Source organism: Epinephelus lanceolatus, chromosome 16 (genome assembly GCF_041903045.1).
Source record: "Epinephelus lanceolatus isolate andai-2023 chromosome 16, ASM4190304v1, whole genome shotgun sequence".
NCBI classification, from domain to species: domain Eukaryota; kingdom Metazoa; phylum Chordata; class Actinopteri; order Perciformes; family Serranidae; genus Epinephelus; species Epinephelus lanceolatus.
The window spans coordinates 10,597,266-10,624,502 of NC_135749.1; the positions used below are offsets into that span (position 1 = coordinate 10,597,266).

Here is a 27,237-nt window from a genome sequence, read left to right on the forward strand (position 1 = left end):
ATAACTTGACTTGTCTTACTTGACTTACAACTGAGACTCAACTTAACTTGCTGTATTTTCAGCACAGTCACTGTGGACTTGCTTGCGTAAGATTTGCTTGTGACTTGCACATCTGTGACTTACTCCTGGTCAGACGTCCATAGAATTTAAGACTTATCTGATAGCATCAACAAAGAATGAATATAAGCTTTGTGATGGCAGAACTTGCAGGACCTTTTGACTGTATTAGACTGCACATGTTTCATACATATCCATTTAAGAGTATTATGACAACACTCAAAAAACATGGGCTGCAAATTTTCATTGTTGGAAAGTCCTTACAGTATCTAAGGTGTGTCCAGGACCGAGCTGGTGCAGTGAAAATTAGTTCCAGGGCTTTCTTTCCCACATCCCTTAAAGGAAAAACCTCTTTTATAATAAGATGAAGAAGATTCTCTATACGGGATGAGATTCAACCAAGAGGGTACTCTGGGCACAAGTTAACTTTTTGGACCCTACTGACCATGAGGTACAGTGCACACTGCAGAATACAGACTGTACAACAAGAACTGTGGAAACATCAAAAGCCAGCAAAGACAACCCCAAGCCCACACTCACACATTAAATGAACACATCCCATCTCATCCACCCAGGGGTTTCACAGTCAACATCCTCCTTCCCCAATTTTAACCTCTAGAGGTCTGTTTCCTCATTTGCTGTTGTTCTTTTGAAATCCATGGGCATGAACAGTTCTCAATTACATCCCCAGGAGGCTTTAGCTTTGATTGTGCCTGCACAAGACGCCATGGCATGGGCTTCTACAGATGGCCATGACATGAGCTACAAGCACCCAAAGATTTGCAGTATTCTCTGAAACACCAGGGGGCATACAAAACATGCAGGGAAGAAGCAAGAAGCAAGAAGTCAATAAGTGTTGTTAATGGGAGAATGTCAAACACCAAAAACTAGACTGATGACTATGACTCCAATTGATCAAGAATTCTTAATTAATTTTTTGGATTCTTTGTTTACCAGAGGCACTGAGAAAAACTAATTTTTCCTCACAAATTCAACATAACATGGGGTGAGAAATTGATATACAAATGGTCATCTGGAGGTTGAAGTATTCTATCAAGTACTGTGAACACCCAGACACATTTATTAGGTAGTGGTTGCACTCACTGAATTGCCTCTAAATGCTTGCAGTCAGACCAAGATTGGCCAGTCACCCTTACTTCAACATCTGCTGCCCTCAGAGCTTCATAACATCACCCTCTGAAAATGCCACTGCCATGTTTTCCTTGTCTTATGACATGCTCATTGCTCAACAGCAACCTGTGTGCCAGCAGCTTCATGTTTGACGCTGGGAGGCGTACAGCCTGTTACCACATGGCTGTTTCCAGGTCACTGCTAATCCTCTCCAATCTTCTTTTCTCCTCATTAGCCATCTTACCCGCCCTTTCTCCACTGCACTCATAATGAAACCTACCTATGACTAATTCTGTAGTCTAATTTTACACGCTATAGTTAAAACCTAAATTTGGTACTGGAATTACTGCTTTATACTAATCTGTAATGGTGTGACATGACAGGTAAAACAGACATTTTGATCAACAGTGGAACTGGAAGCTAAAGCTGGATGGAGAATAAATAGCAGTGGCTTTAAGAAGAGCCAAAAATGGACCGTCTCAACGAGCAAAATCCTCACTGTGCATAAAGTTGTTGTGCATGTAGTGTGCAGTATGGTTTGACCAATGATGCAGCAATAGCATTTTTATAAGTGAAGGAGTCTGTGCAGATGAGATAACCTGGTGGAGATTGTGAAGCCGAACATCAGAAGATTCTTCAGCAAAACATCAGGACGGATACCAAACAGGTAGATGCACAGATTTCTGGCTTAAGATGTTGGTTTACTACCTTTCTCTCTTTAAAAAGACTTTCCTTGCTGTATGATAGTTTTGCATACTATATTGTAGCAATATCTTATTGCAGCTGTTTTTAGTGAGTGACAAATTCAATCAAATAGAAATGTTTCAGATGTGTTGGTCAGCTGATGTAGGATATATGTTGAAATTGTGTGACTGTGGGTTTGTGTTTGCCTGGGAAGCATACGAATCTGTGAGCTTGTGTTTTATTAGCTCTGGCAGATGCGTCTGGTCCGCCCCCACTTTGGACAGATTTCCAGCAACTTGAGATGTGACGAGCCAATCACAACCGTTAATCTAATACGGAGAGTGTTTGAGACAATGACTGTAAAGAGAAGCGCCATTGAGGAACTTTCGAAGATTCCTGTTGTTTCAGGTATTTTAGTCGAGTGAGTAAAAACACCCTTTATCTTCAAGTTCTGATGGCAAAAATAGATATACTTGTTAGTAGACATATTGATGCTACACCATTACAGCCCATCTCTGTAGTCTTTTTTACATTTTTTCTGTTGTTCAGTGCTACGTCGTATTATGTTGCACTGATTGGTTGTAGATCTATTCAATTGTGTTCAGAGGCTTTTTTGGCCTACAGCGTGGAAACCAAAACTGAACTGAGAGGTTCCAGACTAACTTGCATTTGGGATTTGGTCAGGTGATGTCAGGCTATGTTTGTATCCACTCAAAATGAAAAAGGACCATTGTTACGTTTGTGGGGTTGAAGAGATAAAATCTAGAATAAAACTGCAGGTTTTTTGATAATACATATGGGCAATCACAACTGGACTTCTACTGTCACCATGCTTGTCAAAGGAGTATTTCACCATTTAGTATTGCAGCTCCATAAAGTTGGTGGACTTGCAAAAGATATATCACAGATATGCTACAGAATAGTCAAACGCTGTGCAGCAGAGACTGAGATATTGAGAGACTTACAGTCCCTAGTATGGCTCTAGCTCCAAAAACATGATACACCCATAATGGAATGGGACAGTATCTTTCTGTCACAACTTGCTGAATACAGGAAAGAGGGACTGGACCCAAACGCTGACAAATCAGGCAGACGGGATGACTAGTGATTCGGTGAAGCCGTATGGGTTTACTGGCATCATGAGGCAGGCAAAGGGCCAAACTGAGAAGGCAGTCAAAACAGGCAAACAAATCCAAAGGGCCAGGCAGGGAAACCAGGCAGAGGTTCAACACAGGCAGGTGACAAATTAAAGATTCCAGGTAACAGATAGCAGAAAGCAGAAGTTACAAGGAAAAGGCAAGAAGCACTTGGCAACTTTGATGGTCTAGCAGTGAATGGAGCTGGGCTGTATGAATTGAGCAGTAACTGCAGGGCTGATAAGGAAAGTGAAAACAGGAGAAAAGGTCCAAGAGCAACTGTGATTATTTCTGTAGTCCTGACTGTCCACTGCAGTCTGTTGACAGTGATGGATGTGCAGAGAACAGACTGAGTAGTCTCAATGTAAACGTGAATCAGCAGCTTCTGAGGCAGGTTGAACATCCTGAGCCGGTGCAGGAAGTACAGCTTCTGCTGGACCTTAATCCTGATGGAGTTAATGTTGGATGCCCACTGTATGTCCTGGGAGACATGGGTCCCAGCCGACACAGAGTGGTTCAGTAGCGTAATAGGGGCAGTTGTGAACTGAGCTCCAGGTTGTTGTGACTGCACCAGAGGGCCAGCTGTTTAAGCTCCCGTCTATATGCATACTTGTCACTGTCCCAGATTAGGCAGATGTCTGTTGTGTTGCAAATTTAAGGAGTTAAACAGTCTTCTTAGGTGCAGTTGTGGCGTAGAAGGAGAGGAGCAGTGGAGAGATCACAAATCCCAAACTGTAAGTGGGTCCAGCCTGTGATTTCCTCTCAGGAGAGCCAACACCAGTCTGTGACCTATGACCATAGACATCAGGGCAATGGGCCTGTAGTCATTTAATTCTCTGATGAAGGGTTTCCTAAGTCATGTAGATACTAACATTTCATTCTAAGGTAATAAAAACTTATTTTCAGGTGATTATAAACTAATGAAACAGGTATGAAGATTATATACCATTTCTACCAACAGATGCCCCTTAATCCTGCACACTGGACCTTTAATACACTGAGGGGGGCTAAACAGATTGCTCTTGGTGGCCTGAGAAAGGCTTGATACCAGCCCTGTTGTTGACCTCATGTCTCTTCATGTTGATAACATGAAATAAATGACAGTTGACCTAAGGAAAATCTATGCTTTCCAATCAATACTTATGACTAATTGTGGTCAAAGAGGGGACAAGTGCAGCAATGAAACAACAGTAAGTAAAAATAAAAAAACATTAACTGCTTGAATCACTTTGCACTGTGAGCAGTAGAAGACGTAAATGTTAGGCATGTCCAAAGTCCAGCCTGGGAGCAAATCACGGCCCTCAGACAGACTTAAAACAGCCTAAAATTGGATTTGAAAATATACTATCTGTGGCCCACCACACAATATTGGTTAATAAATCAAAAACACTTCGCATTTTTTCCATTTTTCCCACTCATGGCAGGACTATCATACAGTTCATAGACAAGCATCAAGTAGGAACTAAAGGGGCAAAACTAGTGTGCTTTCAAAAGGAGACGATAAACAAGTATCAAAGAAAAAAGCGTAAAGTCGACGGTGACAGCCACTGCTTTCAGGAGCAGAGTAAAGTATTCAACTTTTACAATGGAAAACAAAACAGTTGCATTTGTATAATTTGTTTGTTTTTTTTTAAATAAGCCATATAATGTGAGAAGCAGCTCACATTACTCAGGTTTTTTTCCCACCTTATTTAATCTGGCCCCCATTCAAAAAAGGTTTGGACACCCCTGATCTATGTGCTTTGCTGTAGGGCTTTAAAAAATCAATACAGCATAGTATCGCAATACTTTTCTGTAGCAATATCATATCATGACACGGTGCTACATATCGAATGATAGGCCTATTATAGAAATTATTAATACGACAGATATAAATTAAACTTTAGGTAGCCTATTAGACTAATATAATCAATCGTAAGTGCTATATCATAGGCAACTGGACTTGCTTGCGTTTCTTGAGGACATTTCGCTTCTCATCCAAGAAGCTTCTTCAGTTCTAAATGACTGGTACGAAGTTGAAGGCTATGAACCCTGTGTGGGTGAGAACCCTTGCAGAGTTGTAGTGGTCACGTGACCCGTGAAACCGCTTCAAGAAGTGCAAGTAAGTCCAGTTGCCTACGATATAGCACTTACGATTACCATGACCTGGATGACTGAGAATCTTCACCGACAAATATAATCAATCACTTTTTCAGTCCACTATACATTTTGGTGCTGCAAAGAAAGTGGCATGAAAACTTATTAGATAAAACAGATGTAGAGAAAGTTTTCATTTGGGGACATAATTTACAGTTGAAAAAAGGTAACATATCGCCTCATATTTTATTGCAATAATATTGTATCATGACTTAAGTATCGTGATAACATCATATCGTGGCTCCTCTTCCCGCTCCTACCGTGCTGTATGTGGATGGATCTCCTGTCCTATGTGTTTATCTGGCTGTAATGTGTGTGGGCGCCCTGTAGGTGGAGGCTGGAGCCTGCTGGACCTTCAGATGGGAGGAGGCTCTGAGGCTTTGTTGTTATAGTAAAGGCTCAACCGCGGTCAGCGTTTTCCTCACCGGGTCACGTTTCTTCTGTCCAGTTTCCACCGGTGCAAAGACAGAAAACTGCGGATTTTCTTAACGAGCGTTAAAACAGAGAGGAAACGAATCGGTGGAGGAAACCAGCCGCAGAGATGTAAGATCACTTTAACTCTATATCAGCTGGATGAGTGCTGTTTGTCTCTAAGATTTACTAAAATGACGGCTGGCTTTAGTGTTACAGCGTCCTGTTGCACAGATAAGAAATGCGACTCCATCTGAGCACAGGCTCCATCAAGATGAAGCAACAGTAAGTTACAGCACATAAACCACCACAGCACGTCTCTTTAATACTGCATGTTAACGCGTTGGTTGTAACACTGTTAGCAGCAGGATTTGACTGTGGAGCTGAACTTACCACGTGTTTAGTTCACAGTTAACTGTTAACTGCCTCTGTGTTTTAGCCGAAAGGAAACAGCTGTGCAGCTAATGTTTGCTGCGCAGTAATCTTTCCCAACATTGTGTGCACGCAGTGTGCCTCAAACACACTGCTGCAACAGATCAGTGACATGCAGCCAAACAAAGACAACAAAGCTAAGATGAATAACACAGACAACACACACATATGTGAACGTAACCATGTTTGTTGCTTCTTTGTTTTTTGTTGCTTATTTGTTTTTAGTCAGCAGTGATTTACTCAATACATCATACTGAAAGGCGTTTCAAGTATTTCCCCCCTAATGAATCCCAGCAGTGTGGGCAAAACATGGCGAAATGGTACCTGTAGGAGCTGATGTCTGTCAGAACATGCATGCACGTGTTGTTGATGTGTGGCATTTATATGACCACCAGAAGAAGAGGTCAGCAGTTTAAACATGTCAGTGAGTACTGTATCTGCAAGTGGCACATGTCAGCAGCCTACATCAGCAGGCTGGGTAATTTTTGGACAGCTGGTCAGATAAAACATGCCGTTTCAATATGCAACATTGGGTTTGTTTCACTGTTTGCTGACATTTTATTGACTTATTAACTCTTTATTTATTAATGGAGAAAATAATTAGTTGCAGCTCTAAATGTGTTAAGCTCAATTTTGTGTGAAAGTCCACATTTCTGATGTCACAAATCTTTAAACCTTCCACTGAACCTAATAGTGTCTTTTTACTGCATACTTGTACTTACCTGTTTGCAAAATGTAGATTAACCCAGTTTACTCCAATAACCGTAATCCTACATATAACCTACCTCTGCACCGGACTTATATTTATACCTGCATGCAATGGTTGAATAAGAAAAAGAGGATTTGTCCATAAATAATTCTTAATTTGGTTAGAAAAGGTCCTGAAAAGGTCTTAAAAAGCACCCTGTAGTCAACAATGGTACAGTTTACCTTAATCCATTTGGATCTTGCCTTCCTCAGGCACAAATTGTCATGACAGCTTATATATTGGCATTTTTTAACAATTACAAGAGGTCCAAAGTATTGCATTAACTAACTAACTAATTAAGTAAATATATGTACAGTACAGGCCAAAAGTTTGGACACACCTTCTCATTCAATGCGTTTTCTTTATTTTCATGACTATTTACATTGTAGATTCTCACTGAAGGCATCAAAACTATGAATGAACACATGTGGAGTTATGTACTTAACAAAAAAAGGTGAAATAACTGAAAACATGTTTTATATTCTAGTTTCTTCAAAATAGCCACCCTTTGCTCTGATATCTGCTTTGCACACTCTTGGCATTCTCTCGATGAGCTTCAAGAGGTAGTCACCTGAAATGGTTTCCACTTCACAGGTGTGCCTTATCAGGGTTAATTAGTGGAATTTCTTGCTTTATCAATGGGGTTGGGACCATCAGTTGTGTTGTGCAGAAGTCAGGTTAATACACAGCCGACAGCCCTATTGGACAACTGTTAAAATTCATATTATGGCAAGAACCAATCAGCTAACTAAAGAAAAACGAGTGGCCATCATTACTTTAAGAAATGAAGGTCGGTCAGTCCGGAAAATTGCAAAAACTTTAAATGTGTCCCCAAGTGGAGTCGCAAAAACCATCAAGCGCTACAACGAAACTGGCACACATGAGGACCGACCCAGGAAAGGAAGACCAAGAGTCACCTCTGCTTCTGAGGATAAGTTCATCCGAGTCACCAGCCTCAGAAATGGCAAGTTAACAGCAGCTCAGATCAGAGACCAGATGAATGCCACACAGAGTTCTAGCAGCAGACCCATCTCTACAACAACTGTTAAGAGGAGACTGCGCCAATCAGGCCTTCATGGTCAGATAGCTGCTAGGAAACCACTGCTAAGGAGAGGCAACAAGCAGAAGAGATTTGTTTGGGCCAAGAAACACAAGGAATGGACATTAGACCAGTGAAAATCTGTGCTTTGGTCTGATGAGTCCAAATTTGAGATCTTTGGTTCCAACCGCCGTGTCTTTGTGAGACGCAGAAAAGGTGAACGGATGGATTCCACATGCCTGGTTCCCACTGTGAAGCATGGAGGAGGAGGTGTGATGGTGTGGGGGTGTTTTGCTGGTGACACTGTTGGGGATTTATTCAAAATTGAAGGCACACTGAACCAGCATGGCTACCACAGTATCCTGCAGCAACATGCCATCCCATCAGGTTTGCGTTTAGTTGGACGATCATTTATTTTTCAACAGGACAATGACCCCAAACACACCTCCAGGCTGTGTAAGGGCTATTTGACCAAGAAGGAGAGTGATGGAGTGCTGCGGCAGATGACCTGGCCTCCACAGTCACCGGACCTGAACCCAGTCGAGATGGTTTGGGGTGAGCTGGACCGCAGAGTGAAGGCAAAGGGGCCAAGAAGTGCTAAACACCTCTGGGAACTCCTTCAAGACTGTTGGAAAACCATTTCAGGTGACTACCTCTTGAAGCTCATGGAGAGAATGCCAAGAGTGTGCAAAGCAGTAATCAGAGCAAAGGGTGGCTATTTTGAAGAAACTAGAATATAAAACATGTTTTCAGTTATTTCACCTTTTTTTGTTAAGTACATAACTCCACATGTGTTCATTCATAGTTTTGATGCCTTCAGTGAGAATCTACAATGTAAATAGTCATGAAAATAAAGAAAACGCATTGAATGAGAAGGTGTGTCCAAACTTTTGGCCTGTACTGTATATATAAACACTTTAAGGGACAAATCAGTATTGGACACTTGTTGTCTAATACACAACTGATGGCTTTGGCTTAGGGACTGTTTGTTATTTATAAGGGCTGGAAAGGGGTGATGCAAAATGGGGGAGACATGTCAAAAAAAAAAAAAATTAAGCACTGGGGAGGGACTTGTGTTTTTTTATTGTGGCTTAGGGGATGGACATACAACTTTAAAAGGTTTATTTTGTATTTATTTTGAATAGCCTTTAAACCCAGAGTCCTGCTGGTGGGTTTAAAAGGCATGCCGTCTCTATAAATCCTAAAAACCACACTATTAATCATAGCCAGAAACTGTAGAAATTAAAATTATTCTTAAAATTTCAAATTTCTGGCGGTCCATCAATACATAACTTTTATGGATGATTTGCATTTTGCTTAAGAAATTAGCTGTTTGTTTTGTGAATACTTGGACTCCCCTGCTGTTTGCTTGTTGCACTGGCACCAATACTGCCTTCATTTGTTGTAAATATATATTTAAAAAAGTTATTTATGATGGAGGGAAGGTCATGCATTTCCCCCCAGTCACTCAGGGAGGCTCAAGGAAAAATATTTGTAACTTTGGGGATGGGCAAGATAAAAAAATGAGAAAAAAAAGAGGAAGTTGCACTTCAGCCACCCCACCTCTGATAAATAAAGTACAGTCCCTAACATAACACATACTCCAAATGACAGTTAGCAAAAGTTTATGTGAAGAAACATGCTTAACTTTTTAGTTATGTGTAGAGTGTTAGTGCACAGGTAGGACCGATATATTAGGCGACCGAAAAGTCTCCACACTGACACACATAGAAAGTTTTATCCATTTGGGGGCATCCTGATAGCCGAAGGGTTAATGCACACCCAGCTTGGGTCCATGTCTGCCTGTTGTTGATTTGCATTAACAATTGGGACAGAGTCCTCTGTAGCACGCTTAGTGTCAGATAGAACACACGTAGGCGGCAACAATAAATAAGCATCGAGCAAGATATACTTGGAGCATTAAAAAACATTAAGTCCCACGACTTCAACATGTCTGCTACAAATCCTTATGCTTTTACTCTCTTTGTTGCTCCCCCCTACGTCCAGGCATGTTGTGATGTTCTTTAAGCTCACAGCTTGAGATTTTTGTGTTTTTGTCATGGAAAGTACACTTATGCTCTGAAAACATCGGCTTTAATGCTTAGTTTTATCGACATAAATGACATCTCAGAATTTTAGAGACAAAAGTAGGATTACATGTGATTTAGGTTGCATTAAGTTGTTGGTGTACAAATGTGTTCACTATGATCACCACTGTGCAATTGATGCAGTTATGATGGAAACGTACCCAGGGAATGCTGTTACAAAAATGTCCCATCTGAAAATAATCTAAATCCTTTGTAAATGAAATCTGTGGTGGAGCACAGAATGCATAACCAACCTGATGATCTCTCTGTCTGTGTTTCTGTCTCAGATGCAGTGATGGTCTGCTGTAGAAACCAGATTATGTGGCCTCAGCTATGATCTCCACCTCTTATAACAAATCTTTAACACTCTGGATGACCATCAGACCTACCGCTCGCCCTCTGACCTTAAATGTAATTAAGGTCAGACTCCCTGATTCCTGCTGTAATGGAGAATCCCAGCCTGCTGTCCTTCGTCGTGGCCTTGCTGGGTTTTCTGAGCCCATGTCTGACTAGGCTGACTCCCAGAGTCTCCTTCCCTATAGGTTAGTAAAGACATTGTTTTCCTTTATGCTGTTGGTGAACTCGAAAGTATTTAAAAGTTTTATAAATGATAAAAGGCTGTGGTAATTTTTTATGTTGTAGACAGGGCATTTTGGTTTGTCATTTTTACACTGACAATAGCACTATGCATAAAAAGGGGTGGCATTCTCCCTGAATCCCTGCTCAGGGCAGTCACTATGTTTGACATCTGGTTGAATGGAAATTAGCGGACTGCAGCCTGCATACATCAGGATGCTTTTCATTGTCTCTGGTAATTGGATGAAAATGCCTAATCCCAGTGTTAACTGCTGTGAAACAACAGGTAGTCCTGGGAGACATCTCACCCGCTTCAGCAGCCATGATGTCAGCAACACCACTACACTGCTGCTCAGCGAGGATGGAGACATGCTGTATGTTGGAGCCCGGGATGCTGTGTTAGCACTGGATGTTAGCCAGAGGGACGCCATCGTACTGAGGAGTAAGGTGAGGGAGCGACTGCTGATGGAGCTGCAGGCCCAACCTAAATTGAGAATCATCATAGTTAAAGGGACAGTTCAACCCAAAATCAAAAATACATATTTTACTCGTACCTGTAGAGCTGTTTATCAATGTAGATTGTTTTGGTGTGAGTTGCACAGTGTTGGAGGTATCAGCCAAAGAGATGTCTGCATTCTCTGGAATATAATGGAACGAGATGATACTCAGCTTGTGGTGCTTGAAGTACCAAAAAAATACATTGGAAAAACTCAGCAGCAATGACTCTTTCCAGTATTCACGACCTGGTTACTGAAGGTAATATATAGACTTTGCTGTGAGCAGTTTCATATAGGAACTATTTTCTTTCTACCAAACTACAACCACTAACCATATCACTGTGTAGAAGGAAGCGGGCATCTACTCATGGACGAGAGTCTCGTGCAAGGTATAGCACGACATAGGTGTGGCATTGTGGTACTACAGAGATGCCCTGGCCTACAAATAATATTTCAGATGTAAGGGAACACGTTTGTTTGGCACAGACCACAGCATAAATCACATCATCATCATTGTTAGCTATATATGTATTTGTTTTCAGTGACAATAAAATGCAAAATTACCGTTCCCACTAAAATACAACTCATATTGCAGTCGGAATATCTGTCAAAATAATCGCAATATGATTTTTATTTTGTATATCGTGCAGCCCTAAGAACAGTAAGGCACACATAAAGTGGGTAGCATCCCTCTCAGTGTAATTCACAGCAGTATCAAAAATGAATTAATAAAATTAATACCCGCTACGTTTAGCTGCCATCTTCTCTGAATTGATTTCCCCACCCCTGCACAATAAATGTAAAGTTTGTTTGATGTATTTTATTGTTCAGCTGCATCTTGAAGTTGAGATGGATGTGAATCTCAGCTGCTCTCCTCTTCTTTCAGCTGGACTGGAGCCCCTCAGAGAAAGACCTTCAACAATGTTCCATGAAAGGCAAAAAAATGGCAAGTAGTTGGTTTGTACTGATGTGCAAATACTGTGAGCTGATTAAAGTCCACAGTTCAAAATGTCTCCTCTTGACTCAGCATACCAACCCAGACACGACAAGTCTATCATTAACATGAAGCTAATGTTTCCATTTCCTTTAATGAGCAGGAGAAACACAATGAATGTTTATGTTTAGGAGCAAAGCATCTCATAATGTTTTATTTAGTGGGAGCTCTCAGTGGGTGAAGCTTGCTTTGACAAGAGATCTTGATGTTCTGTAAAAATCTGAAAGCTCTGCTTTAGGCACACACTGCTCGCTGTACTTTTTTGGTTTTACTGAAACGTCTAACTTGCTGTCCTTTTTGTGTTTTTTTTCCTAGGCCGACTGTCCCAATTTTATCCGTGTACTGCAGTTCTTGAACACCACCCACATCTATGCCTGTGGAACATTTGCCTTCAGTCCACGCTGCACATACATTGTAAGTTTGTTTGCACAGAGGTTTGAACTTATCAGTTTGCTCAACATTGTGACAGTATGATAACGCTCAGGGCCGAATTCACAAAAGGATTGCGTGGCTTTTGCGGCCGCTAAACCGGTAAAAAATGGAGCAAACAGATACGGTCTAATTCACAAAGCACGCACAGAGGGTGAAATGCTCCACTAACGGCGCTGCCAAGCAGATTGTGTCTCGGTGCTCCGGTGTTATTTGCACGTATTGAAATAAGGTAATATGCATATATTTTGCACAAAAATCGCCCCTTTCTATGCAAATGAGCCTCATTGATAAACAACGTCTAATTCACTAACACCAGCGCTAATAGCCACACGCAGTTTGAGTGAAGTAAATAACGTCTTTAGAAAGCTGGTGCAAACTGGGCGCTCCTCTGTGGAAGCCTCTCGCCGCAGTGATCGTCTGTTAAATCAGTCTGTAAATAATATTTTGACATTATTATTATTATTATAATCATTATTACTTTAATGGCATCCGAAGATACCGATGCGTTGAACAGGTGACAGTCTGCAGTCATTCTCAAAATGCACTTCTGTCACGCGCTTCAAAAGCAACTTTCAATAATTTATTTTACGGAACGGGGGAAACAAACGTGAACAAAAACAGTTCCATAATTCATATTAAATTCAAAAGATAACGAAAAACAGCTACAAGTGAGAGGGAATAGTGATAAAGTGGTCAAATTTGGTCAAATCCACAGCCTCAACCCATCCGACACTGTTAGACTGACTCACCAGCAGACATCACTACATGAGGGTATACAGTATTCAGTACTTTGCCAAACAAAGTCTGCCATTGTTCTGCCACGGTGTTCTTGGCGCAAAGCCAGCATTTATAGTTTGCCATGTGGCTTATTGCAATCAGGGGCAAATCAGGGGCAAACTGCACTCAGCTGCCAAACTTTGTGGGCGTGTTTGCGCTGGTATATCATTAGCGCAATATCCTTTGTGAATAGGACGTTAAGACGGAGCAAACTGCGGGTGCAAGTGACATGCAATTCAAGGTGCTATCAGCGGCCATAGCTCATTCTCTGTGAATTCGGCCCTCAGTGTGTAATACTCAGATTTTCTTTAAAAGCAGCAGGTTGCATTTAATGTGATTTGAGTTTCATCATTTAGTGTGATGTCAGCTGGACTTTATCCTCCTTTCTTTCCAGAACTCAGAGATGTTAACGATGAGCCTCAAGCCTGATGAAGGAAGAGGTCGCTGCCCCTATGACCCCTTCCAACGCAACACTGCCATAATCGTAGGTGGGTAAGGCAATGCTGCCACAGCCGCTAGACTAAAATGTAAGCTGCAGCAGGGTGAAAGAAAAATGTGGCTGCTGCTTAAATCCAAACATGCAGCACCTGTGTGGAACTGAAAATAGAACTAGAGGCATTATTTGATACCAATCAAGGGATGGGTGGAAGATGGTATGTGACAAAAAACACAAAGAGAAATCTTATGATCCTGCTTAGTAAAAAAAAAAAAGAAAAAGTTTTTTACCACACTTTATCTTGATCTAAATGATTCATCATTATTTATTAATTATCAGTACAATAGGAGTCATTAAATTGAAAACTGATTTCTCATGTTGGCAAGGGAAAATTAAATGTAGAGTTGTGCGTCGTAGCTGTAACTAATCTTTAAGGGACATTTCATATATTTCTCCCCCTTTTAGCTGCAGTGCTGGACCGTCTGTTTAGAATGTAGCACTTACAATTTTCTATGTTTGCATGCTAGGAAACTAATTATCATTGATTTTAAAGGGACATGACTTATTATTTATTTGTCATATTCAGCATTGCTTTGAAGTATTGTGTTCTGTCTCTTAGATGGAGAGCTTTATACCGGGACAGTTGCAGACTACAGGGGGAACCGGCCAGTCATTTCACGGCACCTCAGCGAGGGCAGGCGTGTTGACCTGAAGTTGGATGATACATTAGGATGGCTGGAGGGTGAGTGTGTTGTTTGTCAAAATGAACTGCCCTAGCAGTTGTGAATAGAATTGTTTTAATGATTATGAAATCATGGAAAAGACACTTTCACATTAATGGACTCAAAGGGTTCCTGAAACAAACCTAGTGATAAGCTGTACCATATCCTTTTATTTGAATGGTGATTTCCACAAACTTACATCTTCAGCACACTTTGCCATCTGTTTACTATAGATCCAACCTTCATCAGCTCCAGTTTCATTCCTGATGAGGAGAAAATCTACTTCTTCTTCAGTGAAGTGGGCAGAGAGTACGACTTCATTGATAAATTTATTGTTTCTCGTGTTTCTCAGATCTGCATGGTAAGGGTTAAACGGTGTGCCTCATGCAACAAGCACTCCCACAACCACATTTTTTCTCAAGTGGTACATACAAGCAATTTAAGACAATTTGTGGCATTCACCAATGTTCTCGTAATTGGAATTTAGTCTTGTGCTTGATGCCCTCTTCTCCTCTTGTGTGTCAGAGTGACATTGGAGGTCAGCGGACCTTGCAGCGACGCTGGACCACGTTTGCCAAAGCTCAGCTGTTGTGCCAGGCTGACAATGAGCTGCCCTACAATGTGATCCAGGACATAGACACCCTCCCACCAGCAGAGGGCGCTTCTGCAGATGACACACTTTTTTATGGCATCTTCACCTCCCAGTGGTCAGTTTGTTAAAGGGCAAAGATCTATTCAGTACCTAATCTACATTCTCTGAAGCTATGGTGGCCTTTTTTCCCGCAGCATCACTTTTATGCCTCTCGCAATGTTTTTTCCAAACAGCAAATTACTTGACATGAAGCCAGAGTCTTATTTTTAAAGTGACGGTTTCCAAAGTGGATGTCACAGCAAAGCTTTTAGTCATTGTTCATCACCTAAAAAGATGAAGTTATATTTACCATAACTTCATCAAATCAGTATCTTGGATCAGCAGATGTGCGAGTTCAGGTATCGGAATCAGTATAGGGAAGGAAAAACTAGTATAACAACATCCCTAATATATACTGTATGCCAAGCTGAAGCAGGAATCTTCATACTGCTTTTACCTTGTGCTGTCATATTTATCTACACATATATCTACTCATGTATTTTGTCTGTAGCTCATATTCACTGTGTCTTTTATGTTTTGTTGTTTTTTTCCTATTAACTAGGTCTGTCAACTCTGGACGGTCAGTCGTGTGTTCATTCCGCCTGTCTGACATTAAATCAGTTTTCTCTGGTAACTACAAAGTCCTGAACCGGGACACATTACAGTGGAGCACACGGGTTCAAGAGAAGGTCGCAAATCCAGGAGAGGTAAAGGGTCCCTTGTAATTGGTATGAAAATGGAACAATAGGATGGAACTTGATTTGACCAGAGGTAATTTGTCATGCAGCAGTTACAGTACAAAGTAGGAAGAGTGCGATTATAATGAGTTTAAATAGAAACAAAATACACGATAAAATTATAGAAGGTGCAAATCAAAAATATACACATGCCAAAAAAAATATAAACACATTGATAGGCTGGGATAAGACTGCTCATTTTTATGAAGTCAAGACTTTGAATTTATAAGACATACAGGGAGATATAACTGGCTTTACCTCTAACAGGCTGTGTTCATATTCCAATTTATTTCAGGAAGTTTCAGGTTTCAGATGGCGAAACAATTTAAATTGTCTAAGACCCGAGTTTCTTATAACTCAGGACTTATTATTATGCTTTTGTTCTATCAATAACAACACTTCTTTCATCAAGTTAATAGCTGAGATCTGGAAACTAGGGCTGCAGCTAATGATTTTTCTCGTTATTAGTTAATCTGCGCATTCGTTTTTCAATGAATCTTTCAATCGTTTTGTCAATAAAATATAAAAAAATAGTAAAACCTGCCCTGTGTAATTTCCCAGAGCCCAAGGGGACGTCTTCAAATAGTATGTTTAATCTGACCGACACTTAAAAAATGTTAAGCTATTCAGTTTATTTTTACGTATGATAAAGAAAGGCCTCAATTTTCACATACAAGCAGAATGCAACCTGCAAATGTTTGGCTATTTTGCCTAGAAAATTACTGAAACGATTATTCAATCCTCAGAGATGAACCTATTAATTTTCTGTTGGTCAACAAATTGATTAATCTACTTATCATTGCAACTCCACTGGCAACATGGGGACATCACTAAAGTCAGTGAGTGAGACAATCTGACAAGTTGGAAACATACCTCCAGGTTAGACAGAGTTTGGGCAAACAGTAAAATGTTTGTTTTAACAGTTTACAGACCCACTTCCTGCTTCACCTTTGACTTCCTGTACTTACTAGTTGTGTGCACACCAGGCTTGTGCTGATTGGATAGCTAATCGATGAATGTATCACTTACTAAAGAGTCGATGGAACATTCTGATCGTAAACTACAAATGATGAACCATAAAAATTCAAATCCAAGTTGTACTATATTGAAATGATTTAATCAAAGTGTGTTTAATTTCTGTTACTGTCATATTGCCTTTTTGTATGCTAGTGTGGCCTCCACAACGCATCTGACAACGCCCTGCGCTTCGTCAAAGAAAACTTTCTAGCAGATGACAGTGTGCGACCGGTTGGAAGAAGTCTGACCATGGTGTCTGCTGAGCACAAATACAGCCATCTGACTGTGCAGAGAGTCCAGGCTGCCAACAACAGAGACTACACTGTCCTGTTTCTGCTAACAGGTAGGCCACGTGAGAGGCTGGCCAATATGACACAGTATGTCCTGTTTAAGTATTTATTTCATAAGGATTCACAACACTGTAGAATGCTTCTTTTCTTTAATTCATGTAGAAAGAGGTTAATGTTTGGAGTCCAGGTTGGCTCCTAATCAGCTATAAGACTTCCTGTCGTTTCTCTACTGTCGACTTGGGCGTAAAGCCACCGTAACAATAATTCATAGTTTTACATATTATTAGTAAAGTACTGCTTTGAAGTCAGTGAAAGTGAATAACTTTATTGTATGTACAACTCTGTCAATGTTTAGTGTCCATTGCGGTCAGAATGTACATATATTGTCTTGAAGGCCTCAGGGTCTAAGACACAAACTCTGTGACTGCAAGGTTACCAGTTCGAGTCCAGCTCAAGAACCTTAGTGGGTGCATCCTCCTGTTTCTCTCTGCTTTCTGTAGCCCCGTTTCCACCAAACACTTTCAGTGTGGTACCTTCGGAACCAAAAGTAACCCTTCAGACATGGTACCTAGACCCTAGCGTTTCCACCGCAAACAGTACTCTAAATGTGGGTGGGGTTGTTGTCACTCACTGCTTCGTTGAGCACTCACTGTATTTCCTCATCACTGGTGACACAGATGGAGGTCTGCACCTTGTTTATCGTCCACATAACGAGGCTGCATGCTGACATTTTCAGAACAAAACAAAACAGGCTGCAGTGAGGGTCCTTTCATTTTTATAGTTACAGTCTACTAATAAAACTGTCCACAGTATGAACAGTGGTTACATGAGCCTCAAAACCAGCCACAACTCAGCCCTGAGCAGAGTTACCCTCCTCTATTGACCAACAGACTGCAGTGTTCACAACTCCACCTTTTAGTACCAGATCTGTGTGCTAGGTACCCCAACAGAAGGGTGACCAAAAATGGGGACGATCGTAATGTTTCCATTAGTACCATCCACAACTTTTCACAGTGGAAATGAAAAACAGCTTTCCGAACTGAACTGTACCGTACTGCTCAGTGTAAACACCCTTTTTACACACGATGATTTAAAAGTAGTGCAATGCATATACTGTATGTCCAAACAATGTGCATGGACCCTGCTTATTATTATTTGTTTGTTAAACTGGTATTGTTAAGGTTGGGTTTGGCACAGTTTTTGTTAGCTTTCAGTTCTGAACCAGAGTTATATGTCAGATCAGAGCTGTGTGAGACCTCCGTATTAATTTCCATATATCACCCCTTCTATCGCCAGTTATCCAATCCAATGTTATGTCCCTTTTGCCTGCACTGTTAATCCTGTATGGTGAGGTAGAGCACTGACAGCAGGCTAACTGTGGACAGGGGTGTCTTTGTGTTGATTGCAGTCCTCAGAGGTCGGTTGTTGAGCTCTAGGAGGCTCAAAACTGTTGGGGTGTTTCCCCTGATAACAAACTGTGATGCCGACAGCTGATGCTAACAAACTGACACACAGGTTCATGGTTAGAAGCACAGATGTTTGTGTGCACAACACAACCAAAACAGTGAGCCACTCGTAAAAACGTTGCTCCATAGTGCCACAAGTGGTCACACCACAAGATTATTTTAGATCTTGATGATGCTGTAGATACACATTACTGCTGAAAAGTTTGGAATCAGCTGTTCTTCGTGCAGAATTCACAGGGACTGGCTGAATTTGCTTAATTGTTGCCATTTTAATATCGCAACATCCTTTTTTTTTTTTTTTTTTTTTTGAAGAAAGAGGTCTTTTGTGTAATAATGATGATGTTTTATTCGAGAACTTGGACATCTCAGACTAGATGTTATCGTTTCACAACCTACTGTCAACTCCATGAGGGCTATAACAGTATTAAGTCTGTTCATTGTATAAACCTGACTGTTTTCTCACTAACTTTGTTTCAGAGTCTGGTTACCTGCACAAAGCTGTGCTGCTGCAGAGTGGAGCCCACATCATAGAGGAGGTCCAGGTTTTTGAGCAGCCTCAGCCTGTCAAGAGCCTGAAGCTCTCCGTAACAAAGGTACACATTGAGAGGAACATTTACTTAATTCACTTTACTTCAACTCCTCTCTTCCCTTCAAACTGTGTCTGTGTTGAGTGCTGAGCAAAAAAAAAAAAGCGTTCTTCTTAATGTGCAGGTAAGTAAAGCCCCGTTTCCACCAAACACCTTCAGTATGGTACCTTTGAAACTAAAAGTAACCCTTCAGACATGGTACTTAGACCCTAGCGTTTCTCAGAATGAGGATTAGAATATATGCAGTTCACATAACCCGAATGAAATTAATATATATAAACCTGTGAAGATCCACTCATTACTAAAAGTGTATGTCATAGAAAAGGTAAAGGTTCATGTAAAATCATCTGAGGGTGCTATACTAACTGTTTGTCCCACTACAGGGTGTGATATACGTTGGCACATCAGAGGGTGTGGTGAGGGTTCCAACAGCAAACTGCTCCTTCTACTGGACCTGTCCTCAGTGTGTCCTGGCGCGAGACCCCTTCTGTGGTTGGGACTCTGTCAGCCGGGCTTGTGTGGAGGCCTCAAACACCCAGACCAGTCTGTGAGTACCACAAGATTATGCCATTATAAAGTTTAAAATGTTGTGTTTATGTTGTGGACAAACAATGTAGTTGCCTCATCATTTTAGGAACACATGGATCGATTGATGATGACAAATAGTAAATTTTTGGGTCCTCAAGAGCTTGACACCTCTACAGACGTTATTGCCCTCCTATTGGTTGTTGCTTTGGTATAGATGAGACCATATTCGTGTTGTCTGAAGACCTGATGAAGACCTGCAGTGGTCAAAATCTGTTGACTCTTTTAATGATTTAGCCACCACAATAAAGGCTTTTTAATGTTTCCTTACTCGATATATTTTTTCTTGTATTTTGGAGTGCCTGGACGGCGTTCCTGTGTATCCTGTTTTTTCCTTGTTTTCCAAGAGCACCCGACATACTTTTTTGTTCCACATGGGATTACACAGAGCAGCCAGTCATCTGTTTTCCCTGAGAAAATCAAGGTTTTAGAATGGTCAGTCAATCACCAGACTTCAATCCATTAGAACATTTTTTGCAGGAGCTGAAGATCAAGATTTCCTAGCAAAGATAGTGCAGTTATGGAGCAGATAATTTAAAGCCTCCTCTTTGAGCCCTTATCTATAGCTCTCCTGAGCTGAGACTCCCACTTGTGAATGTCTGGGCTAAACTATGAGCTGTTTGAGAATCTCAGAATGTTTGTCCACGGGATTCCCTTGCTACAGATTTCAGCAAAGAAACGGTAATACCAATAAACTATAAAAAAGGAAACGGGAGTGGCTGCTATTTAGTATGGCAGTTGTACCAGCCATTTTTGTTGACTGTATTTCTCCCTCCTCAGTGGCCAGGACGTAGATCGAGGGAACGTTGAGGAGGCATGCAACAGTGTTGCATTTACACATACAGCCAGATTTGGTCCAAACAAAATGCCTGCAGGTAAGTGTCACTTATCTGAGCTGCTTTGCTTTGCTTAAGCTGTTTATATGCTCCATGTAGGAAACATCGGCACTGATGCAATTAATACTTTTTGGAAAATTGTTAGTTCTGAGTGGGACATTTTAAAGTGTAAAGATTACTTATTAGTTGACATCTGTGTGATGGACGTGCTGTTTTCAAATGACCTCAAACATATCTTTGACATTTCTGTCATGACGTTTGGCCTCATTCACAAACAGTGGGCATGCACATATCTGTGCTTAAACTGTGCTTACATTTCATGCACAAATCCAGGATTTATCAGTATTTTCTTACCTGAATTGTTGTTCATACTCTGCAAAGAAATTTAGAACTTCCTCAGAGCATGCATATGCACACATGGTGAAGGTCTGGCTGTCTCAGAAATACACACCTTTTAACTAAAGGCATATTAAAACAGCATTCATTAAAATAAGGCTGTAATGGACAATATTTAAAACCTTTAATTTACTAATGAAGTGGACAAATGTATTAAAGGGGACCTAAACCCCCCTCTCTGGGCATTACTCCGCCCACAGCTTGATTTCAAAAGATTCTGAAAAAATAGGCGGAGCTGAGGGAGGGGGGCAGGCGGAGTGAAGATTGTCCCTCGCTGCGGGGAGAGGAGAGAGGCTTTTCATTGTGCTGATGGTAGCTTGGAACCCTCCCCCTGACTGTGTCACACAGGCAGAAGGGAAGGCGGCCGGAGCTCAGCCGGTCCCCTTCTCCACACTTTGACTTATTTTATCCTACTTGGTTCTATTTCTCCCTCTCTGGGAGCCTGGGCTCACCGCGCAGCAGCCCACCGCATCCATCCACCCCTCCCTCCCTCCCTCCCTCGCGGCACCGCACATATACCCCCAAGGCTCGGCTCTCTCTCATGGCGGAGCGGCCCTCCACATCCCTCCCTCGCTGCCTCGCACATATACTCCCAAGCCTCTGCACCTCTCCTTGACCAACTAACCTGTAAACCTACACTAAAATACACTATGCTAACAATACAATTCGACAAATTACTAGCTATTCTCTCTGCTCTACTACTCTCTCTGCTCTGATCCAACCTACTCGCTATCAGTTTGATAACTGCGGACAGAATGGTTTTATAGTAAAGGGAGGAGGGCAGGCTTTAGCGTGGACGGTTAGTGATGTCATTCGCCCCGAAAAAGAGTCATTCGCCTCCAATGTAATGTAATGTAAATTCAAATGTAGTAACCAGGTTTCAAGCTGTAGAGGGCACTCCATACCACATTTTTAAAGTAAAATGTACATTTTCAACAGTTTGCACTAAACTGTCAAGATTTTGAGCAGGATCAGTTAGTAACACTACTGTACAAACAGAAACAATAATTATCAGCTTAAAAAAATGGTTTTAGGGTTTAGTTACTCTTTAAATAACTGATGGCCCTTCATCCTCATAAATTATTGTCATAATTAAAATATTCAACTATAAAAACTGAGTGTCCCAGTCCAAACTTACAGAGGAGTATATGAGAAGGTCCATATAGAAATGTAACAGCTTTGGTTTTATTGGGTTTTTTTTTTACTTGGTTACTAATGAGCAGCTACTCCCACCAACCTCTAGTGCCATGCATTTGCACATATATTGAGAGGTTTATTTGTTCCTTTTTAAAACTTAACACCATCATTGTTGTGGTTTGCTCAGTCTGTTGCTGACCTCTCTCCACACCCTGATATACTGAGTCCATTGTAAATGTCCTAACTGCGTGTGGAGGACATGTAGCGTTAATCTGAGAATGTGCACAACCAGTGTTGTGAAGGAATGCAGTTACATTGAGTGTGGCCATCATGCTTACATTAAGGTATAGAATCAGATGAACTGTCATGTTAACAAAAAAAAAAAGTTTTTCAATATGCGTTGTTTATCAGTTTAACAAAGCTACGGAGCATTTAGCAATGATTTCAGTCCTGTTCCTGATGAAGGCCAGCCTGCATATTTCCCATCTCTTTGCCCACACCTGATTAGCTTAATCAGTTGTGTTCAGCTTTTTTTTAAAATACCCTGTTCCACCATCACATCAGCTTTACTTCCCCTGCATGGGTTTTAATCCCACACTGAGCACAAGCAAACTGATGTATGCACTTTAATTAAAGGTCAACATCAGTACATCCCACACACCTGTGTTACAGTAGGCACGCTTTGCACAGACTATGCAGCGAGCATGCGAAGAATATTAGTTTCCTTGCAGCCTTTTGCTTTAATAATGTCTTTCAGACATGCTCATGTAACACGCACATTTAAGCATCTCTGTACTGGTCAACACATTCTGTGGCAGATTTAGATTGTAGTTGGCAGCTTTTTTGATATTCAGTGATGTTAGGTAGAGGAGTATGGATGGTCTTGGTGTATCTGGGTTTTTGGTGAGTAATCTGTATATCAGCCTCATGTCCTGCAGGTGAGCTGCTGTCAGTGTCTCTGAATGAAGTGGTGCGGCTTCAGTGTCCTGCAGCGTCGCAGCTCTCCCAGCAGCTGTGGGAGCGACCGAACAGCCGGCTGTCCTCAGAGCTTTACCTGCACCTGGAGGACGGGAGTCTGAGCTTTGTCGCCACCCCTGCCACGCTGGGCCACTACCTCTGCCTGTCCACTGAGAATGGATACCAACAGACTATGGCCATCTATCATGTAAAACAGAAGAGCAGCCCCGTGGTTCAAACTCCAGTCAGCTACACCCGGCCTCAGACACACCCCATACCCACCACAAGGGCTGTGGCCAGGCCTGGGCCTGGACTGCAAACCTCTGTGGGGACTAAAAGAACAGAACCAAAACAAAGAGAGACTGAGCCAACGCTGTCCAGCAGGGACACTCAGGCCTCCACCAGACAGTGGGGCAGAAATGTGACCCAGTGGACAGGGGAATCTGGGCAGAAAGACGCAAAGTTTCTGGATGGGGAGCCCCTGCCGTCGGCCCGAGGCCCCTGCTACCTGAAGGAGCTGGTGGTTGTGTCAATTCTGCTGGTGCTCTGCCTCAGTCTGCTAATCACCACGCTTCTGTACGTCATTAGAAAGCGCTGCCGCAGCCGAACGTCCCCACAGGCAGGAACTCCGAGCAGAGACTCTGACAGAAGGACCCCTGTGGAGCAGGAGGCCCTCAGGGGGAACCAGTTTCTTAGCAAACGCAACGGACAAGCCCCACACAGCGGACAGGCCAGTGGGTTAGTATGTAATGGGGCACTCACAGGCTCTAATGGGCATTTGCCCAACACCCCCATCTGAACAGTCCCAGACATTTAAACTGTTTGAGATGAGGTCAACAGTGAAGGGAGGTCATCCCAGGTACTAGAGTCACCATGGTGACTGTCAGTCAGCCCAGTGGGAGGTTCTGTTTGCACAGCCGATGACACTGCACGAATACTGTGGACTTTGCTTCTGATGTGTAAGAGTTGTATCTAATAGGATGAAAGAAACTCTTCCTGTGGTACTTAAATGGAGTCTCATGACTGTGGACGTGGGGTGTTTTTGTCGTTGACAGACTGTAGTGACTGGTCCTGTAGCCACTACTGGATGCTGATTAATTTTGTTTTGACGTGTACTCGGGCAAGGCAATAAACCAACGAAAACTTCCTTTGCGTTTGAAATAATAATGTTCATTTAATTTCTTGCGGAAGCCACATACTTAATACTTGTCCACATAAATTATAAACAGAAAAACGCACAAGCACAGGCACAAGCACAAGCACAAACACAGTCGAAAACTGTTTGCTTCTCCCCTCTAATCAGCCACACCTGTGTAACACTGAGTAACCTCAAGTAACCTACGTGACCCCCGCCAACATCTGGGTAGAGTCAGTAAACAAAGGAAATACTGCCCCCTGTATTTTGGAGGTACAGAATAAATAAATAAACACAACATGGCTCCTACACAGACACTGAAACACAGTGGCTGTTGTGTTCTGATTGTTCTATGTGTTTTCACTTACTAAACGGTAACTTTTGAGGCAGGAAGGTACAAGCTCATCTAGTACAGCTGATTCTTTAAATATTTTTATAGACTAATCAGTATGTCATGCAAAGCCAGTGACTGCGAAGCATCTCTTTTTATGGGATAATTGCATTTTTAAGCGTTAAATCAAAACACACATGACCAAAATGTTAGATTGTAAAATGGCCGTGTATGCAACTCTGCCAATTTGCTTTGCCAAACACATTTTGGAGGAAATATAGTTGATGCTCGGTTTATGTACAGTGGCCAGGTGTTTCCCAGTCCAGTATGTCACAAGTTCCTGTAACATAAATAGGTGGTTGGGGTGGATGACTGTAGGCAGATTCATCTACACTTGGAAAAGGCTACAGAGGTCAAGCAGACTTGTTTATCTTTTGTTTGTGAGACGATATTACACTCATAATGTAAACGTGCCTTGGCTACAGTTGAGGTGATGCTTTGGTGAAGCTGTTGGGTCATCTCACTGATTTCCTGTGCGTCATACACACTGGACATCCAGTCAGAATAAATTGGAAACTTGCACCAAGTCTCCAGAATGCTTAATAAATTTCCACCAGTAATCCAATGACTATTTAAAGGGACAATTCACCCAAATATCAAAATGACATATTTTTGAATCTGCACTACTAGTTTAATTGTTTTGGTGTGAGGGCAGATATCTCTACAGCCAATATCTCCAACCCTTGACAACTCACACCTTAACAATCTAGAATGATCAGTAGCACCATAGGTAAGAGGAAATATATATGTTTTTGATTTTAGGATGAACTGTCCCTTTAAAAAACAAAATCCAGGCACAGTTGTTCCAAGGAAAACTGCTCTCACAACAGAGCCTGACTTCTCTGCGCTGTCAGCCCACCATGTACTCACACAAACCAGGGGGCATTGCCTTGTGTTGCTACAGTAAAAACTAGTAAACCATACGGGGGTCGGGGAGAAATCCCGTACGGATACACGAATATTACATTAGCCAGGTTGCAGTGCATCTAAACATGGTGTCTGATTTCCTGCTTAATCTGAAAAATGCTTGCCTTCAGTACAATCAGCAGTTTTTTTATATCGTATTGGGCTCACTGACAACATTCTCTGTAGTTTAGATACTGGATTTTTAGATGGCAATATGATGACCATCCACCCCAATTCTCCTTTAGAAAACCAGCTCCATTTTTTCTAATTTTTGAAAATCTAGAACAAATAAACATCATCAACAAACTCACTGAATTTGAAGTGTTATTTAATTATGTTTTTGGGCAAAACATACAGTACTTTTGCACATTTGCAGTAATGGATCTTTGAGTCCTTTGTCCTTGATACAAATGTGAAAAAATAGTTAAGTCCTCTTTTTTGCAGGTTTTGCATGTTTTTGTCCATTTTTTTATGCTTGCATTGCCATGATTTTGTAGTACGTTTATGTCGATCCTGATGTCTTATTCATACAGTCTACATGCACAAGCACTGAAAGTAGCATAAATCTGTCCATAACTGAAAAACACACTTTTGAGAAAAACAACAAATCCTTCATTTTTACATCTCAGAGAGATGAAACTGGGATTGAATAATCTTATCTGAGTGTCAGCTACGATAGCAAATGAGGGATTCCTAAAATGTCTGACTGATCCATTAAAAGTATGTAATTAATTTGTAAAGATGTATGGCCCACTGTTTGATTTCTATCCATTCAGCTCTTCCTCTTTATGTCTCCATGTGTTTATTGAGGTGCAAGGAAAGATCTCTGGGACAAATATTTTTACTCTTGCTTAAATATTCCCATGTGTCTTTAACAGTTGGAAGATATTGAGGAAAAGAAAGTAGTGGCCAATTCATTTCACAATATACATGTAAATACTGTATAACTTCAGTTAGTAGCCTGGGCTATTATTTGCTTAAATCACTGAACTCAGGAGGCTCACATTTGGGAGAAGCATCCAAATGGGACAGGCCTTTAATTCCTTTTACACAAAACTGTTGCTCAACTAAGAATAACATACCAAATAAGAATCCAGCTTGATCTAGCTCAGACAAATGGGGCATCAGAGAGGATTACAGCGCCTGGCATACCGACACAACACCACTTTATCCTGTTAAGACAATATTCATGACTTGGATTATTTTTTATGAAAAACACTTGATTCTTTTGATTGGTGGACCCTAAGGAATATGACTAACTTACAGGGTAATTGAGGAATGGATGCATATTCTGACTTCATGACAGCTTCAGAGGAAGGAAGTCACTACTTGTTTTTTCATCATGCCAGTAAATCTGAATGAATTACAGTCCTCTCTGGTGCTCATGGATTCAGTATGTAGCATCTCCATTTTGCCAAAGTTTAAACATTTATATTTGTATGTGCAGTCTATGCAAGTAACCAGCATTAGCTCCAGTGGGTAATCAACAATCTGGGTTTATACATCTAAAGAACTTCTATAAATTGAACTGCTTGGTAACCAGACCAGGTCTCTATTTGTCAAAATGTGTAGCTACACCCGGCTATTAAAAGGAACTGGATGTTTGACTGGGACTGGGCTTTTAATTGAAGTTTTACGGTATATCAAACCTTTGAGTGTTGATACATTTTGCAAAACATGGTGTCAGTTTACTCCGTTATAGTACATGCACAGTCAACAGCTAGTGCTGCCCGCCCCACAAAACTCCTCTTCAATGCATTACCAGTGTTCATGTACAAGTTTACATTAATAAAGATAAAATATTGATTTTAACACATTGAGTCAGCATCCCTCTTGTATATAAGTACGCTATGCATGCTCAGCATGATGTT

At 41.3% G+C, this 27,237-nt stretch overlaps 1 protein-coding gene across 4 annotated transcripts; it reads left to right on the top strand.

Moving 5' to 3' along the window:
* The first annotated feature begins 1,744 nt into the window (after positions 1-1,744).
* Positions 1,745-27,178, top strand: sema4ab (sema domain, immunoglobulin domain (Ig), transmembrane domain (TM) and short cytoplasmic domain, (semaphorin) 4Ab). Of its 4 annotated transcripts, XM_078175588.1 has the most exons (16): positions 5,484-5,687; positions 5,767-5,840; positions 10,149-10,403; positions 10,724-10,884; positions 11,821-11,880; positions 12,244-12,342; positions 13,532-13,625; positions 14,193-14,315; positions 14,529-14,656; positions 14,821-15,002; positions 15,489-15,633; positions 16,834-17,023; positions 18,914-19,029; positions 19,407-19,570; positions 20,389-20,483; positions 22,901-27,178. In XM_078175588.1, the coding sequence occupies exons 3-16, from the start codon at positions 10,307-10,309 to the stop codon at positions 23,731-23,733; spliced, it is 2,487 nt and encodes an 828-aa protein (XP_078031714.1). In that variant the 5' UTR covers positions 5,484-5,687; positions 5,767-5,840; positions 10,149-10,306; the 3' UTR covers positions 23,734-27,178. The 4 variants fall into 4 exon arrangements, with proteins under 4 accessions (XP_078031715.1, XP_078031714.1, XP_078031713.1 ...); XM_078175589.1 differs by lacking the exons at positions 5,484-5,687; positions 5,767-5,840 and adding an exon at positions 1,745-1,855; XM_078175587.1 differs by lacking the exon at positions 5,767-5,840.
* Positions 27,179-27,237: the final 59 nt, after the last annotated feature.

Excerpts from the sequence above, each read along its gene's own strand:
- sema4ab (XM_078175589.1), top strand. The coding sequence starts at position 10,307 with ATGGAGAATCCCAGCCTGCTGTCCTTCGTCGTGGCCTTGCTGGGTTTT. Across the intron at positions 12,343-13,531 it reads GTCCACGCTGCACATACATT|AACTCAGAGATGTTAACGAT; the intron begins GTAAGTTTGTTT and ends CTTTCTTTCCAG. Across the intron at positions 19,571-20,388 it reads TCAAACACCCAGACCAGTCT|TGGCCAGGACGTAGATCGAG; the intron begins GTGAGTACCACA and ends CTCCCTCCTCAG.